This window comes from Neophocaena asiaeorientalis, unplaced genomic scaffold (assembly GCF_003031525.2).
Source record: "Neophocaena asiaeorientalis asiaeorientalis breed wild unplaced genomic scaffold, Neophocaena_asiaeorientalis_V1.1 scaffold477, whole genome shotgun sequence".
NCBI lineage: Eukaryota > Metazoa > Chordata > Mammalia > Artiodactyla > Phocoenidae > Neophocaena > Neophocaena asiaeorientalis.
Window position 1 is genome coordinate 2,552,371 of NW_020172630.1, and position 17,817 is coordinate 2,570,187.

The 17,817-nt window shown below is 37.0% G+C and overlaps 1 protein-coding gene across 1 annotated transcript in view; it reads left to right on the top strand.

Annotated features, from left to right (window-relative positions):
* Nucleotides 1-17,817, top strand: part of USH2A (usherin) — a gene marked incomplete at its 3' end in the record, with an annotated part of 720,880 nt that overhangs the window by 439,059 nt on the left and 264,004 nt on the right. Inside the window, exon 37 of the mRNA XM_024739202.1 lies at nucleotides 5,970-6,149. Within this exon, the coding sequence (XP_024594970.1) occupies nucleotides 5,970-6,149 (180 nt within the window). The remainder of the gene's footprint in view (nucleotides 1-5,969; nucleotides 6,150-17,817) is intronic.

Here is a 17,817-nt window from a genome sequence, read left to right on the forward strand (position 1 = left end):
TTTTTTTTTTTTTTTTTTTCTCTTTCAAAATGTTCTGTGGAGAAGGCAGCTATGTAGGTAGAGATCTATAAAGGTTTTCTACATTGGCAAAAACTTAAAGGCAGGAATAGGTCCTTTTACCTATATAGTAACTTAAACAAATACTTTCAGATTTCTACCAAAGTAAGCTCTATTAGAATAATGAAGTCTGGAGGATGCATTTGCATCATGGGTAGAATAATTTGAAATAATCTCCTTAGAAAGAAGAAAAAAAGTGACTTAAATAGTAATATGTGTTATCTAGATGACCTAGAATTCTTAGCTCCCATTAAAGGGCATTTTGGCCACATGGCCCTAATCTGTGATCTGCCATTCAATGTCTTTTGATTCGGGGATTGGCAGAATTCTGTAATGATGAGGTAAGGCTGAGCAACACTAAAATTGAGACCCCAATACAGGAAATAATATAGCATTTTCTTTTTCCGGCCAGAAGTGGGAAAATTAGTCAATACCTTTTCTACCATAAGGTGTAATTGGATTCAGAAAAAGGCTAACTTAAACAGGACCAGGTCTGACATGCAAAACCTCCCACGATAACAAGAATGAGTTTGGTTTGTTCGCTGTCATTCCTTATTATGATCTTTGTCATGAGAATGGACTCATGTCGTGCCATTTTCCGTTCTTGTTACAATCTTTGTCACGTGAATAAGATATCAGGATGTTAATGCCTGGCATACAGTCTTCTGTGTGTGATGATAGTTACAAGACTACGCTGACCTTTGCAGTATTATGTATTCTGATTGGCTGTTCATTTCACCTCTTTCCCACAAGTTAATAAGGCTGTAAAAAGGAGAGAACTGAAACGGCCAGCCAGTTAAGTTATAGAATATTGAAAAGGTCAGAGCAGTACAGCACAGAGGAAAAAAAAAAAAAGATGGAATATATGGTGCATTAAGATCCTTGTGACAATGATTATAACAAGAATCGGAAAGGATACCCATTTATGTTATTTCAATCTAGAGAACCCCACGGGATGATTTTCCCGGAATAGCCATCACTTACGCATCTGTGAATCATACATTTGAAAATACCTGTTTATACTGGTTTTGGCTTAAAAACTAATTATATAGAAAATATCCTACTATTCAACAATAAGAACATTAAAAGTAAGATTTTAGCCTTAGAAATGGGCATTCATGTTGTTAACATTTTAGTAGGTCTTTATATTTGAAACTGAAGGAAAACTTCCTTACATGTGAAATCTGTTGGGCATGTGAGATTTATTTTGATTGTTTCTTCATTTAACACTTTTTTTCCTCAAAATAAAATAGAAAAGTAGGACTGAAAGAATTAACCTTTTGGAAGTCCTTTAGAAAGTGGAATATTCTGAAGTAGCATTGAGGATTTTATTTTAAAATTTTGTGTGAGCTATATGAAATATGTTTCTTCCTTGTGATTGCATGATACTGGCCAGTGTACAAAGAATCCTTCCTTTCCACTGAATCCTCAGTGGAGAGAGAAAGAGAGAGAGACATTTAATTCAGAAATTCTTAAGTTATTGTTCTCAGGTGTGCAGTAATGTTTATTCATTTTTTACACACTTCATGGTTTCATTTATTATAAAGTCTAGAATGAGCAAAAAAAATTATTATCAAAATCAGAAATATATAGGTGCATATATGTCCATAATTATTATATATTCCCGATGGAATAACCTGTTATCATTTTTAAATGTCTCTCTTTATCCCTAATAACGGTTTTTGTCTAACAGTCTATTTTATCTGATATTACTATAGCCAATTCTCTTAGGGTTGCTGTTTCCATGATATAGCTTTTCCTTTTTTTATTCATTTTAAAAATTATTTTTATGCATGTTTTAAGTTTTCTTATAGAACAACTGTACTAGATTTTGTAGTCTGTTAAGACAGTCTGGTTTAAAAGTCAGGTTTACACTTTCTAAAGATGCATTGTTTCACTAATAGAGTAAACATTTTACATCCCAAAGCTAGAATCTAAATGCATCATTAATGAGAATGTCAAATGCAACCTCATTATTTTTGCAAACAAAGAAAATGAATTTTGATCTTTACTTTAAGACCACCTTGAACATGGATCAAATAACCCTAAAATCAGTAGTTCTGCATACTTCAGAAGAATCTCCGTGTGATTCCTGATACCCTTTGATGTTATACTTCAGTAGTTCTGGAGCGGAACTCAGGTGTGTGAATGTTTATGAAGTACCCCCCAGGTGATTTTGACGTGGGTGAGCCCTGGAACACAGGTACAGACAGTCCCACTGTGTAAAGAGTTTAGTGCAATCCCCACTTAAAGCCCGATGGCACAGACCACAGCCAAAGAAGGTGGACGAGGGGGACTCCAAACTCACAATGCCTGGAGGCGGGAAGATGGGGGGGGCTCTGGTTCCAGAACACAGAATCTTAACCGGGCCTGCACCATCCACTGATACTCACAAATAGGGTCAACGCTGAGGCCGACCAGACAGGAGTGGTCACCTGTGATTGGACATGCTTATCGCTTGAGCATTTTCTAGCTTGATTCTTGAGGCTGAGCCAACAGGGCTGCCTTTTCCAGCCCACTGAAAACAAAGTTTATGCAGAGAAAAGTGGTAAAGCCTAACCCTCTCAAAAGGGAGGATCAGAGGACCTGCATTTTTAAGATTTTCCCCCCAATATTTAGGAGCCCAAATTGGGAAAGTTCAAAGGAAGAAAGAGAAGGCAGGGAGAATGAAGTGGAGAAGAGCTGAAACCTCTGCATCCTGTTTTGGTTTTGAATCTGGAGATTTTTGAGCTTCAGCAAGGGTTGAAATCCTGTCATTTGCTCCAGGTTTGTGAATTGAGTTGTATGTTAGTGGGGCTGAGAGAACATTTGACTCACTCAGCTGCATGCTTCCTGGCGATGTACACGTTCTTTTTTTCAGCTGAACGGAACGGTTATGTAATTGCATCCTTCTCATAATTATTGAGTAATTATATACTTCTTATAATTACTGAGTAATCATTGTTCTATAACTAGGACTTAATGTTACAACTAATTGTATAATTACCATGTATTAATGTTATCTGGGAAACTTAGAATAAAGTGGTACTTAATATATTTCCCCTTGCCATGCCATTTTCAAAGCTGGCAATAGTGTTTGTTTTACAGCCTGAAATTTGCTTCAAAGACAAACAAAATACAAGGGAAAAAAACCTCACCAATGTTATCATAATAGATGTTAACTCATTGAGCTTACCATTGCACCAGGCTTAAAATGTGTAAAACAGTATTCTCCTGGCTTATTTTTTTTATAATTTTCATTGTTGTTTTGCAGCTTACCATCTTTTGTAAGATGTATACAGTTAATACTACTTTAGAAGCAATAGAGCATCTGTCTGGGTCTCCTGGGATAAACTGACCTTTTTGAAATTTTACAGCTGGGCGTGTGACAATGGCAGCAATTGTTTCAGCTATAAGTGAAAATGTTTTTAAGGAGCTAGGCATTATGGGAACTTGAGAAGATCTTCAGATGTGGATAATGAAATTTGTCTTGGACCATGGTTAGAAGGGATTCATATTAATCTTAAACAAGTTTCCTGAGTGTGAGAACTATGTCTTACTTGTTTGGTGCATACCGTTATCAGCACCTAGCAAAGTCTACTCCCTGCGTGCAGCTGGAGCTCAATAATCAATTGTAAAGAATCTATGAAAGCTAGCGTAGCATAATTTGGAAATGTCTTTTCAATACATTGGGAAATTAGCAACAGCTATTTTGTAGGTTTCATAACTTCTTCACACATATATTTGTGTTGTCCATTCAAATTTGGGGAACGTAAAACCATTCTTAAGCTGTGACTATGTCTTTATCTTGTTTTACCAAGCATGAATAGAAATTATTAGTCCCATGTTTTAGCCCATAAGTACCATTTATTTTCTTTGGAACAAACCAGTCCTTTGCCAATTTCAAGTTCAGAGTAATAAATTCTTGCACTAACTAGGGGTTTCTTCTGTTCGTGAAAAACACTTAACCTACCTGTGTATTTTGCAGCAATAAAATTCTCAGCTAAGTTCTCCAGCCCAAAGTTATTATAAGTATCTTTTTAAAAATTTGATATATGTTTAAAGTTACCCTTACCCATGCTCATAACTAGATATGAGTTCCTCTTTTATCATTTGATCTTTATTAATTTTAAAGTTTGAAATACAACCTGATGAAACAATTGCCCAGTGGTAGTGAATGAGATTAGTGTTGTTTTATTAATTGAAGAACCTTAGAATTTTGATTAATAATATATTGTTGGATGGATGTGGGGGGGGAATATAGTAGGTAGGTAGTTGAGAAAGTAAAATACAGAGTGAATAATTCTTAATCACTTGCTAGTTCTAAATATTTGTCTGGAATGTATCTGCTGTATGGATTACAAGAAACAGTAATATTCTTAGCTGCTGTTGATAAACGTCTGCTGTAAAGAAATCCCACTTAACCTTGGTAATAACATGGCAGTTGAAGGAGTACTCTCATTCCTAGTTCACAGAAGAAAAACCTGAGGTTCAGAAATATGAAGTAACTTACAAAGAGCACGCTACTGAAGAATAAGGACAGGCTCAAATGCAGAAACTCTTTGATCACCAAATTTATGTACTTTCCTTTACGCCATACTCTACTAAACTATGTAAAAATATACTATTTTTGTAAATACTGTAACTATTAAATTTTGTCTGCTGTACGATGCAAGATCACTTTTCATATGTGACCATATTTTACCTTTTAAAACATTTAAACAATAAAGATTATATCAGTATCCAGGGATCTTGAAAATATGCTTTCCCCTTGAAGTCCAGCGTCATGTGTGTTTTTGGTTTGCTTATATTTTGTAGAATTTATGTGGGAAAAATTAAAGGTACATAGTAAAAAGTGTTTTGGCAAAGGAAGAACACTACTTGAAGTAAATATTGCTATTCTTAATTATTTTTTCTGTGTTTTAAGAGTAAGTATAACTAAATTTTACCAAATTAAGCAATATTTTGAAAAATTTGCCTCATGGAAACTTTTCAGGAAAGCATCTATCATAGAAAGTGAGATAGATGTTACAATACAGTTTTCGGTTGTAGCCCTATTTTTAAGCCTAATTTCTAACTCTCCTTAACCTTGGATGTAACCCAGTTGCCTAGAAGAGGGAGATAAAATATTGTTGTCAGACAGCAGTATTTTCCTATATCCTAGACATTCTAAGATTTGAGAATGGGTTTGCTGAAGTTTTGGAAGCATGGTAGTGGTAGGACGTGGTGATGCCTCATTTATGGTGATTCTTATATACAAGTAGGCAACCTCTGCAATTACCCATAGAGCTAAAAAAATAGATCTTCTAATCAAAGTGGACACATATTACTTCCCACCCCTAGTGGCTTTTCAGGATATTTTGACCAAATCTGATTTAAAGAGGCATTAGATAGAAAGCAGTCAGCTCACCTTTCAAGCGAAATGAGCAGAAAATACACCAATTGATAATAAATGAAACATATGACACATGCATTTGCGTGTACTGTTTGTATCCAGAACCATTCCATTTGGGGGAAAAGAGTATGACTTCTTTCCAGTCCGCACATCAAAGAAAATTCAAGGATTTAAAAAAAAATCTCAAACAATTGTAAATAATCCATTAAGTGATCAATTTATATATCTGCCCGTAGTTTTACTTATAGACATGATACTTGTGGTTAGGTTTCATACTGTCTTAGACTATCAATCAGTCCAGTTATTTCCATCCCTGTGCTAAATAGATTAGAAAACATAATATTAACTGAGGTAACACTTCGTTCACAAAATAATAAAAGTATGCATGTTGATAATAGCACATGTAATGTCTCTCGGGGCATTGATATATAGTTCTGTTTAGTACTGTATATTTAGAAACCCAAGAAAATATTCAAATAATAGCAGGAAAGAATCCTTAAGTATGCACCAATTTAAATATTTTTCTTTTTTTAATCAGCAGATGACAACTACACTCTTCTGAATGGCACACAAGTCATGTACAGTGGTGAAGAGACCAGCCTTTCGGTGCTCATCGATGGGTTGGTTCCTTTTACTAACTATACAGTACAAGTGAATGTTTCAAATAGCCAAGGCAGCTTGATAAGTGATCCCGTAATGATTTCAATGCCGCCAGGAGGTAAGTCTATGAACAACGCTGGTATCTAAATGTATATAAATGCCCTAGAACTAAGTCTCCACTGAACACCTTGTTAACTTCTTTTAGAACTTAGAGTCTCAGTTGTATTTCTGGTTGTATTTGTTCTTGTTTGTTCTAATGAGACCCTTTTATTGATATTGTTTCACTGAGACCACTTTCATCTCGCACTGAGTCTACATGTATGTGTATGTACACACACATGTATCTCTTGCTTTATGCATGTTAAGAAGACTGGGAAATGCTTTTTTGTCTGAGACTTCATTTAGATTCAAAATTTATGTTTTCCATTTGTGGTTTAATTTTCTCATACAGGTGGTTCTTATTCCTGGTTTTTTGTAGAACTAGTTTAGAAGTATATCTAAACCTCTCATTTGACAGAAAAAAAAAAAAGGCAGAGTGAGGGTAATAGAATAGGAAAACTCTATTCACCCCACTGGAAAAACATCTTTAAATTCCAGGTCCTAATGGTTAGAGTTCAATAGTGTCATTTTCACATGTGAAATGCGACACAATCTGGCTATTTTGAACTATTTCTATGAGAAAAGATTGACTTATTCAGAATTATTGTGATCTGCAGTCAACTCCACCCTTGTTCTATTTATGGGAACTAATTATTAAGAAGAAAAATCTCCCTTAGATTGATATGTACGGCCCTTGAACAGAAAGCATGCCTCAAACTAATAAGAACGTGATTCTCGATTTGGTGTTTAGAACTGTATGTTTTTTGAAAATACCAAAGGAAAAGGACCCTAGGAAACCCAGCGTTGGCTTGTAGCCCAGCTTCAGGAGCCAGTGCGTTCTGTACTAAAGGATAATGTCCTTACCGCGTTAAGAGCATTCTGCAGGGCTGGATAAAAATCCCTCTCCGGTCGTAAAGAGCATAAGAGCAACAAAGGTCTCATCACCAGAGGAAAATAAGGGTTAATCTACAATTCGTATGGAACCCCTCTTCCAAGGAAGAATTCATTACCTGCTGTGTCATAAAAACCACTCACTATTATCTACCTTTTATGACATTATAAGAATTAATGAATGGATATTTACCAAACAGTTGAAACTCTGAATGGCTGAAGCCACATTGTTTAAGAAAAGAACGCTTTGAGAGTGACTTTTGGGGCAGATCTACTCAGTTGCATATTGTATGAACGAATAATAAAGAAGGGAATTGAATTTAGGTGGGTGCCTGTTTAAGAACTGAGACCAAAAAATCAAAACAAAACAAAAGAAACTTTGGGTATTCCTATCTTCATTTTTCACTGTAACCCAATATGCTTGAAGGGATAAAAAATTGGGATGACTCTATACCTTAATATATAATACCCCTTGTTTATATTTAGGTATTAAAGAGTGATTAGTGCTTTAATGGAGATTTTTCCGTGGCGTAGTGACATCTTAACAGAATACGTGGCATATCTGAGCTACATACTCATTTTCTGGCTAAACACTGATTTAGATAGTTTGTAATTTACAGCAATTTACATTACATTCATAAAAGGGGTGAATTTAATCCATTGTATGTTTAGGAATGTATGGCCTAATAATTTATAATATATGGGTGTGTGTATCTACGATTCAGTTAAACACAGCAAGCTGCCATTATTAACTCAGTATACACTGTGCGAATATATCTGTCAGTGGGTTAGTAGAAGGGTTAATATTATGCAAACAGGAGGAAACTGAATATTGTTTTACGGTGGTACAGTTGGACTGAAGTCAGCTGCTGAGTCTTATCTTCATCTCTACTCTGTGGTTGCTTATCCATGTCATTATCGTAATGCTCCGGAAGCCAGCGCTCTCTGGGCATCGTGCGATCGTGCACTTCATGTACTCAGAAATCCAGAATTTGGGAGATGGCCTTTCACCAAAAGAGGAAGCAGAATGTCTTCAGAGACAGACAGTGATTTCCTCAAGTTTATTACAGCCATTAGGACATACTTCTTTTCATCATTAGATTGTTGTTGATTACAATTAGGAAACTTATAGCTTTGAAATTATCTTTTTTATGACCTTGTGGCAGTTTAAAGGTGATACCTCATTGATTAAATAGGTTTTGGTTCATGCTTCCTTTTACTTAATGATCTGAAAACATATTATCCTGATTTACACATAAAATCATGCTGAAAAGCGTGTGCCATTCACTAGAATATGTGTGTTTAAGTAGAATTAAATTAGTACTGAGACTTATTAAAGAAATCTTCCATGCCGTTATCCAGTGGACTGTGTTTCATACTGAAATGAATAATAACCGATGCACAGAAGCGAACCGACTTATGGGCAGAGAAAGTTCTATATGCTATTTACTTTTCCATTATATTTGGATTGTTATCATTATTGCCATTTCCTTGATTTCAGTATTAGATCTTTTTTATGGTGATGTTGAATTCCTACTATCTTTCAATGCTGAATTATGCAAGGTCTGTAAGAACACCCTTAGCTATGTTTTCTTTCTAGTGTAGTTTAAAAACATAAGAATAGAAAGTCTGGGCAAGGCAGAAATGCTAATTGTTTTTCTTTACCAAGTGTTTGCTCTCACACGTGGCTCAGAAAAACTTCTTTTGTCCCCTTCATCTGGCCAAGTCCTACTCATGTTTTAGGTTTCAACTTGGAAGTCAATCCATCGGGAAGTCATCTTTTACCAGCCGAGGCTGAGACAGGGCCCTTCTGTATCCCCAGGTTCAATCACATTATATTGAAATTGCCTGTCTCATCTGACTGTCACAGTCACTGGTTACAAGAACCTACACAGCAGGGACTATTTCTTATTCACATTTTTACCTTCAATGCCTAGACCAAACCTGACACATGGTAGGTGCATAATGAACAATTAGTGGGTGAATGAGTAAATAAATAAATCAGTCAAGATAGCTTAATTACCAGTTTTAAGTTGTAAGCTTATCATTGTTCAGGCCTGCTCAGACCTCATCTTCTACCTGAGCAACCTTATAGCCAGCTGTGGAAAAGGTGACCTCCTCTGTATAAAATTGTCCAGTGCAGAAATGTTGTGGCCATGCAGATGTAATTGTTAGCCCAGGCTATAAGAAGGGCAGGAGTATTAGAAGTAAAAAATATTCTCAAATTGTACTAACTCATCACTCTGGTTCCTTTCCTATTGTAGTTACTTTAATTAGGTAAACGTAGGATAACAGACGTTGGTTAACACTGGAATTTGGGAGAGGTAAGGGGACATAGCACAAAGAATTTTACCCTGGTACATCATCTCTTAGTTAATGGTTATGAAACATCTTATTTGATACTAGCTCTCTCTGTTTTCTCCTGATGAGAAAAATGATGATTAACGTGTAGTTTTGTGTCTGCCAATTATATCTCAAGAAGGCTGCAGAAAAGAAGTCCAACAATACCTAATTTGAAACCCTCGTTAGTTCTATCAGGTCTTCCTTGTTTCGTTAATGCTGGTTAATCAAATTAATCGTATTAAAAAATAAAAGTCTTAACTTTGACCAAAGAAAAGGAAAATATGATTAAACAATATGATAAACACAAGTTATTCTGAAGATGGAAATTAAGACAAGTGAGATCATGAGACCGATAGCTCAGCACATAGAAGGACAGAGGCAAATCCCTATAGGTCACATTTTTTATTTTAAAAATTCACTTGAAATATTTTTTGGTCCACTGGAGGAGTTTGGTCTTTTGTTTTGTTTTCTTCTTCAATTATGTAGCGTATCCTTACCCACTTGTGTGTACTCAGGCTTTTGTATTTCTACAATTACTATATTTTTAGGTTGTTTGTGATAGCATAATGCTATTTACCACTAAGATACTCTTAGAAATGAAGAATATATTTAATCCAAGCTCTTGAATAGCATTATATTGCAAGTTCAAAAGTTCCAGGAAAAGAATTAAAAAAATAAAACAGACTCCAAATGTTAATCCATAAATATGAAACTTTCTTATGACCTTTACCCCTTCAAGGTCTGGAGTTACTAATGGGGTTAGGATTTCAACTCTTAATGGGGCTCAGTGCATTAGTGTTTTGTATGCATGGAATTCAGCATTCAGTTTAATAAGTGGTTGACATTGGTGATGTCCCTTAATTTGCTTAAATCTAATTGGCTCTTTTATAAGTCAAACCTGTATGGATTGGCAATTGATCAGAAAGGGTCAGCCATGACTCTGCATGTAGTTAAACGATGGAACCACTAGTTAAAGTCACAGTTGCATGATAATAAGCCAAGGAAGAACAAATGAGCTTAGAGGAAGAAGCCAAAGAAGCTTAGAAGTTTTGCAGGATCTTCAAGTTCAGAACAAAGGCATTGTAGAGTATATAAATTTTAAATACACTGCATTTTGCCTCCAGACTTAATCCTTTTTTTCCAGATGAACTGAAATCTTGTCTGAAACTGTCTTTGTTACATCAAAGAACTACTCAGAAAGCTAAAAGAGACAGAAGAAGCATAAAAGGGCATAGTTTAAAATGATTAGTGACAAATTCCATACTGACGAGCTAGAAACAGATTTTTTATGAAAGTTTTATATTTTTCCAAAAGAAATATTTTTCTTCTATTTATCTTTTGCTGAACTGCTTTACTGTAACAGTGAAAGGAACTCGGAACTTAATCCAGTTTTCTATGACAGTAAACAATTTGTCATTTACACCTTAAAATTGGCAAGGATTATTATAATCTACAAACTACATAAAAACACTAGGCTTGAGGAATGTATTCCTTTTCCAACGATGTGATATTAGAAAAGCAAACACTAAAAGAAGCAAAATGGTTGTGAGTGGTTTCTTAGAGTTTATTTAATTTCTCTCTCCTTGTCTTGACCTCCCCTCCAACCTAAAACATCCATGAAAGAAAAGGAGTGAAATCCATTTGGAATTAACACTTAGACACATTGTAAAAGCACAGACTCTGGAATCCTACAAACTTAGATTTGATTCCCCTTCTTTCACTCACTGGCTGAGGGACTACAAGCAAATCCACAGACCTCTGAGCTTCATTTTGTTCCTCTGTTAAACAGGCGTGATGATAATTACCACCTGATAGAGGATTAAACAACAGTTTACGTAGCACGCTCAGCACAGTCCTGTCTTGATTAATATTTGGTGCTTGCTCTTTTCTTTGTTCCTACTAAGACTCTTTTCTGGCCTCTTGCAATACTGTGATCTAAAGTAAGAAATATATAAGTGGGCTTGGTACCTGTTTCTGGCACAGAGCTCCTAAATCCCTTGGAATTTCCTAAGCACAGAGAGCCATAAAAGTCTCTTTTGTTATGCTGATGAGATGCGTTCTGGAAAACGCCCAAGGACAGAGGCCTGTTGCCAGAGGAGCCGACCACGTGGTTAGAAGATTGGAACTTTCAATCCCACCCACTCCTGACCTCTTGGGAGGGGAGAGGGATTTGAGATTGAGTTCAGTCCCAAATGGCCAATGAGTTAATCAATCACGCCGCTGTAATGAAGCCTCCATAAAAACCCAAAAGGATGGGGTTCCGAGAGCTTCCAGATTGGTGAATACGTGGATATTGGGGAGAGTGGGGAGTTCAGAAGGGCATGGAAGCTCCGCGCTGTTCCCCACATTCTTTGCCCTGGTATCTCTTCCGTCCGGCCCTTCCTGAGTTGTATCCTTTGTAATAAATCAGAGTTCTGTGAGCCACTCTAGCAAATTAACAGAACCCAAAAAGGGGATTGTGGGGACCTGATTTATAGCCGAAGTATAGGTAACAACCTTGACTTGCCATCCTGAGTTGGAGCGGGATCATTGGAACCTTCCATTTGGTCAGAAGCACAGGTAACAGTCCAGGCTGTGAATGGCATTAGAGGTGACAGGCAGGGGGACTGGAAACGAGCACTCTTGCGGGACTGAGCCCTTTCCCTGTGGAATCTGATGCTATCTTGCGGTTGATAGTGTCAGAATTGAGCTGAATTGTAGGACACTCAGCTAGTGTCCAGAGCTTGGCTTAGTGACATGGGGGAAACCACACCCCCCTCCAAACACTTTGGGATTGAGTGTGCAGAACCCTTTTACCTCCAAAGGCTGGAAAACGCCCTGGAGAGAGGGCAAGTGAAAATCACAGTTCTTGACACATGCTGGGGAGACCAGGATAATTTTGTCTGGATACATCTCTATCCCTTCCTACTTTAAGCCCTCAGAGTGACATAGGTGACATAAATATGGCCAGCCCAATAGCCCTGCTCAGGGGTGGTTGTGATGTGTATTGGATGATGAAGCAAGGAGGATGAGAAGTGATTTTCCGTTTGAAATAGCTTAAATATCTACCTCTATGACCTCCGGATCATAATTTTCAAGTGATTTTTACATCAAACTCTCATTGCTTACCTTGGTATTTCAACGGGCAGAAAAGCAGCACATTTTTTCTTGATAGATTTCTTTTCTGTATTCATACTGAGCCACTTATTAAATACAATTTTTTGGATAATTTTTTCATTTCCATTATATGTATATTTTTATCCATAAATAAATGCTTTTATAACTTTGTTAATGCTAAGCCAAGAGAGAATAATTTTTTTGGTAATGTTTTTTCACCTTTTCCAAATTTTCCTCACATACATCTTTTTTAAAAAGTTAAATCTTGGAATTTATTTCATTTTCAAAAATGAAAAAAAAAAGTTTATTTCATTTTTCACCAAATAGGAAAGCATAGTAATTGTTCAGTAAATGCACTTTTGAACAACTAAGTGAAATATTTGCTTTTTAAAATGTAACATGTATTTTTTGCCCAATAATATTGCTAAAAGAATAATGCCACCCACTGATTTTTCAGAGATCAAACTGCTGGATTAATTTTCTTTTAGATTTTAAAAGACTGGAATTCTCTTTCAGTTATGTATTACTGTGTACTCAAACCATCTCAGAAACTTAGCAATTTAATACAGCCACTCTATTATTTCTCGTGATTGTAGGTAGTTGTCATTTGGGGAAAATACAACTAAGTCTACTGGTGACCGCAAAACTTAGCCTTTGGACTAAAACAGTTGACTATCCTTCCTGGTATGTTACAGAGTAAATGGAAATTTTTTTATTAATCCAGCAAGTCAGTTAAGAGTAGGTAGGTCAGGAGAGTACCAACTATGCAACAGAAGGAAAAGAAATGCTTTAAAGGAAGCAGAATGATGACTGCCCTGGGAGCAGCCTACACTCTTAGGAGGGGTGGGACAGTGCTATCAAATCTCTTAGGTTAAATGTTACAATAGCTTTGCCTTTAAACAAAAGAAAAGAAAGGAAAAATAAATCATTGACTATAGTCCTTCAATTGATTAGGAACTGAGTCTCAGACTTGTGGTATGACTTGCACAGTGAACTTATTTTTCTCTTTCACTTTCTAAAGAAAAGAACTGAATTTTCTTTCCTTTTTTCTCATCTCACCTGAAAACCCTGAGACCTCAGGGGAGTGCACGGTAGGTAGCGCTATGGACCAGCCATAGGGAAAATGATGTCATTTTTATGACAGGATGCCCAAGAGAATTAGGAGCAATTAGAAGCTCAAAAGTCAGGGGTAGGCCAAAAAATAAATAAGCAAACAAGAGTTGCAAATTCAAGCTTCATTTTATCTTACACTTTCCCTGTAGCTGTAGCAATGAGAAGTATAAAATATTGCCATGCCTTTTCAAATCTGTTCAGTACAAGGTCAAGATGCTATTTTTTGTTTTTTTTTTTAATGAAATTAATAATCCCCCAAAATGTAAAAGTTTGCTTGCAGTGTGCAAACATAGATACCATCAGCACACGTTTTCCATTTCTCATCTGCTCTGAATCTACTTTGAATTATTTGCAAGATGTAAGTTGAAACTTCAAAGTACAAGTGGCCAGGAGATACTTAAAAATGGAAAGAATGCAAAGGGCTCTAAATTAAAAAAAAATAAGCTGTAGGTTAGAAATTGAAATAAACAAAAGGCCAAGATGGTATCTTACCTTATACAGAGGGCAGAAGGAAAGATGAGTTTAGCTGCACTTTTATGATGTAAAAGCCACAGTGAAGACGTAGGATTGTGGGGAATAGCATTCGTTACAAGAGCATTCTACAGCATAAACACATGGTTTGTCTTTACCTTCAGCATATTAAAAGCTACACGATTTATATTACAACCAGTTCATATGAACCTTTAGAACAGCTGTACAGAATGTTCTACTTCTGTGTGTGTCTTCCAAATGTGCTCTTTTTCCCCTGGAAAAATCAACCCATTCAAAGTGATGAGAGAGGCAAATTCAATGAATAAAAAGTCTCTAAATTCTTAGTAAAAGAAATAGTGTGCTTTTGGAAACACATACCAGGGCCATTTAGTTGAAACTGTGCTTTCTCCCAAGTAGAAGAATAAAACCAAATGTATAGCGGCCCCTATTTATAACTGTCTTAAACAAGCTCTCATCCCTTTGTGAAAAACCTTACCTTTACCTTCTTAGAACTGATAGTTTACTTACCCTGCTCTGTGTCTCCGTGTGTGTTTGTAAAATTATATAAGCCAAAGAGAAAGAAACATTTCTATTTTACAACTTGTGGAATTTTCCTCACTTTCCATATTCACCATCTTGGCAATGAACGTCCTGCTTATAAAAACATTGTAGAAAGAAACTAACTTCTGAGCCAGGAGGAAGACAAGGGAACTTTGAAGTGTGCTTGCTGTGGACTCAACAAGCCTCTAGCAAAGGGCTGCCAGCCTCCCACATTTGCATACTCTCCTGTGGTTTGTATAGAAACACACAGACCCACACATACAATTAAGTGCCATCTTTGGAGCATCCTGGCGCAAGAGAGAGACGAAAAAAAAAAAAAAATCACACTTCTACTTTACCAGGGAAGAGGGATGGGAAATATCCCTTTAAGTTCCATTGATACTGAAAAATCATATTTTTAAAAAGAATAAGTACAATTCCCCTTTCTGTTTTTTATTTTTATCTTGGAATAAAGGTTTATCTATAACTTTAAGGTTAAAAAAAATCATGTCTGTCTGACTGACTGCAGTTTGAAAGCAACTTGAAGTTTTATTTGAATTCTTATAGTGCCCTGAAGAAAGTTTTGCTTTTTTAAAAAAAAAAAATCTCTTACTCTTTTCTTTTTCCTTTGTTATCATAGATGGACTCTATGCCTGTCTTGCATAAAATTCTATGAGCATTTACCTGTCTGCATAATTTTTTTTTTACATCTTTACTGAAGTATAATTGCTTTACAATGGTGTGTTAGTTTCTGCTTTATAACAAAGTGAATCAGTTACGCATATACATGTGTTCCCATGTCTCTTCCCTCTTGCGTCTCCCTCCCTCCCTCCCAACCTCCCTATCCCACCACTCTAGGTGGTCACAAAACACCTAGCTGATCTCCCTGTGCTATGCGGCTGCTTCCCACTAGCTATCTATTTTACTTTTGGTTGTGTATAAACTGTCAAGTTTTCCCAGCACCACTTACTGAAGAGGCTATCCTTTCTCCACTGTACATTCCTGCCTCCTTTATCAAAAATAAGGTGACCATATGTGCATAGGTTTATCTCTGGGCTTTCTATCCTGTTCCATTGATCTATCTTTCTGTTTTTGAGCCAGTACCATACTGTCTTGATTACTGTAGCTTTGTAGTATAGTCTGAAGTCAGAGAGCCTGATTCCTCCAGCTCCGTTTTTCGTTGTGAAGATTGCTTTGGCTATTGGGCGTCTTTTGTGTTTCCATACAAATTGTGAAATTTTTTGTTGTAGTTCTGTAAAAAATGCCAGTAGTAGTTTGATAGGGATTGCATTGAATCTGTAGATTGCTTAGGGTAGTAGAGTCATTTTCACAATGTTGATTCTTCCAATCCAAGAACATGGTATATCTCTCCATCTATTTGTATCATCTTTAATTTCTTTCATCAGTGTCTTATAACTTTCTGCATACAGGTCCTTTGTATCCTTAGGTAGGTTCTCTCCTAGATATTTTATTCTTTTTGTTGCAGTGGTAAATGGGAGTGTTTTCTTGATTTCACTTTCAGATTTTTCATCATTAGTGCATAGGAATGCCAGAGATTTCTGTGCATTAATTTTGTATCCTACTACTTTACCAAATTCATTGATTAGCTCTAGTAGTTTTCTGGTAGCATCTTTAGGATTCTCTATGTATAGTACCATGTCATCTGCAAACAGTGACAGCTTTACTTCTTCTTTTCCGATTTGGATTCCTTTTATTTCCTTTTCTTCTCTGATTGCTGTGGCTAAAACTTCCAAAACTAATAGGTTGCTGGAGGGCGTCTGTTCTTTGCTCAGACAGGACGGGGTTAAAGGAGCAGCTGCTTCTGGGGATCTGGCTCACTCAGGCTGGGGGGAGGGGGGAGGGAGGGGCATGGAGTGCGGGGCGGGCCTGCGGCAATCTGAAGCTTCCCCCCTCCACTGCCCACAGTCTCCACCCGCGAAGGGGCTTCCTAGTGTGTGGAAACCTTTCCTTCTTCACAGCTCCCTCCCACTGGTGCAGGTACCGTCCCTATCCTTTTGTCTCTTTATTCTTTCTTCTTTTTCCCTACCCAGGTACGTGGGGAGTTTCTTGCCTTTTGGGAGGTCTGAGGTCTTCTGCCAGCGTTCAGTAGGTGTCCTGTAGGAGTTGTTCCACGTGTAGATGTATTTCTGGTGTATCTGTGGGGAGGAAGGTGATCTCTGCTTCTTACTCTTCTGCCATCTTCCCCTCATCCTGCATAAATATTTTTACAAAAGTGAGACAACTTCTTTATATATCTTAGGTACTTAAAGACCATATTTCCAATCTCTTTTCCTTCAGAACTTCAAGAAGATTCTTACTGTATCTCTACAGAGAGATATAGATCAACCAGAGTCTAAAGGTTCTCTACAAACTTAACGAAGTATGCGTTGTGACGGCAGTGAGCAAACAGCCACTATGATATTCATGGTTATGAATTAACTGAGCTAAAGGAAAATAGAAATGTGAGGGTGTCTAGCGCACATTTTTTGACAGCACTCCTCTTTACACTTTGATCATCTTGGAACTTACACCATCTTCCATTTTTACTTAAATGTTTCATATGTATGTATCATGCTTATCTACTGGAGTATAATTCCTTGGCAAGGACAGAATGAATGGATGGGTGGTGATGGATAGAGGACTCGTAGTTGATTTTCTCTCTCTCCTCTCACTTGCTCTCTCCTCCCTCCCTCCCTCCCTCTCTCTCTCCCTCTTTTTCTTTCTTTCTTTTTCTTTTCTTTTCTTTTCTTTTCTTTCCAGATCCCTCTCACCATTTACATTGCCTCTGGGCACATTCTACGAAATTAGCAGTGCTGTAACAATGGCCTTGTGTTATTTTTGCATCCAATATGCCATCACCCTTTCCATCCCCTTTTGTTTACAGTGCTCCAGTTTCCCTCTGGGCACCTTGGACCCTCACATGCTAAGAACATCATAAGCCCCTGGCCACAGTAATTGTTTTCAGGGATTACAGATGTTCCAGTCAGAGTCAATGAGACGCAGTATAGCCAACAGAGGCATATGTCATGCCCTGGATTTTAACCTGGGATTCAGTTGAATCTGCCACCAGTCGTATTGCCCCTCAAAAGGTCTGAAAAGGTAGCCAACATGGAAAAAAGCAGAGCAGATCTGAGGGAAGGAGGTAGACGCGATTCTGGTGATACCATTTGATCCCATGAATGTGATTCTGCCGAAAATCAACTTTTTCCCTGGATTATTCCATCACAGGGGCC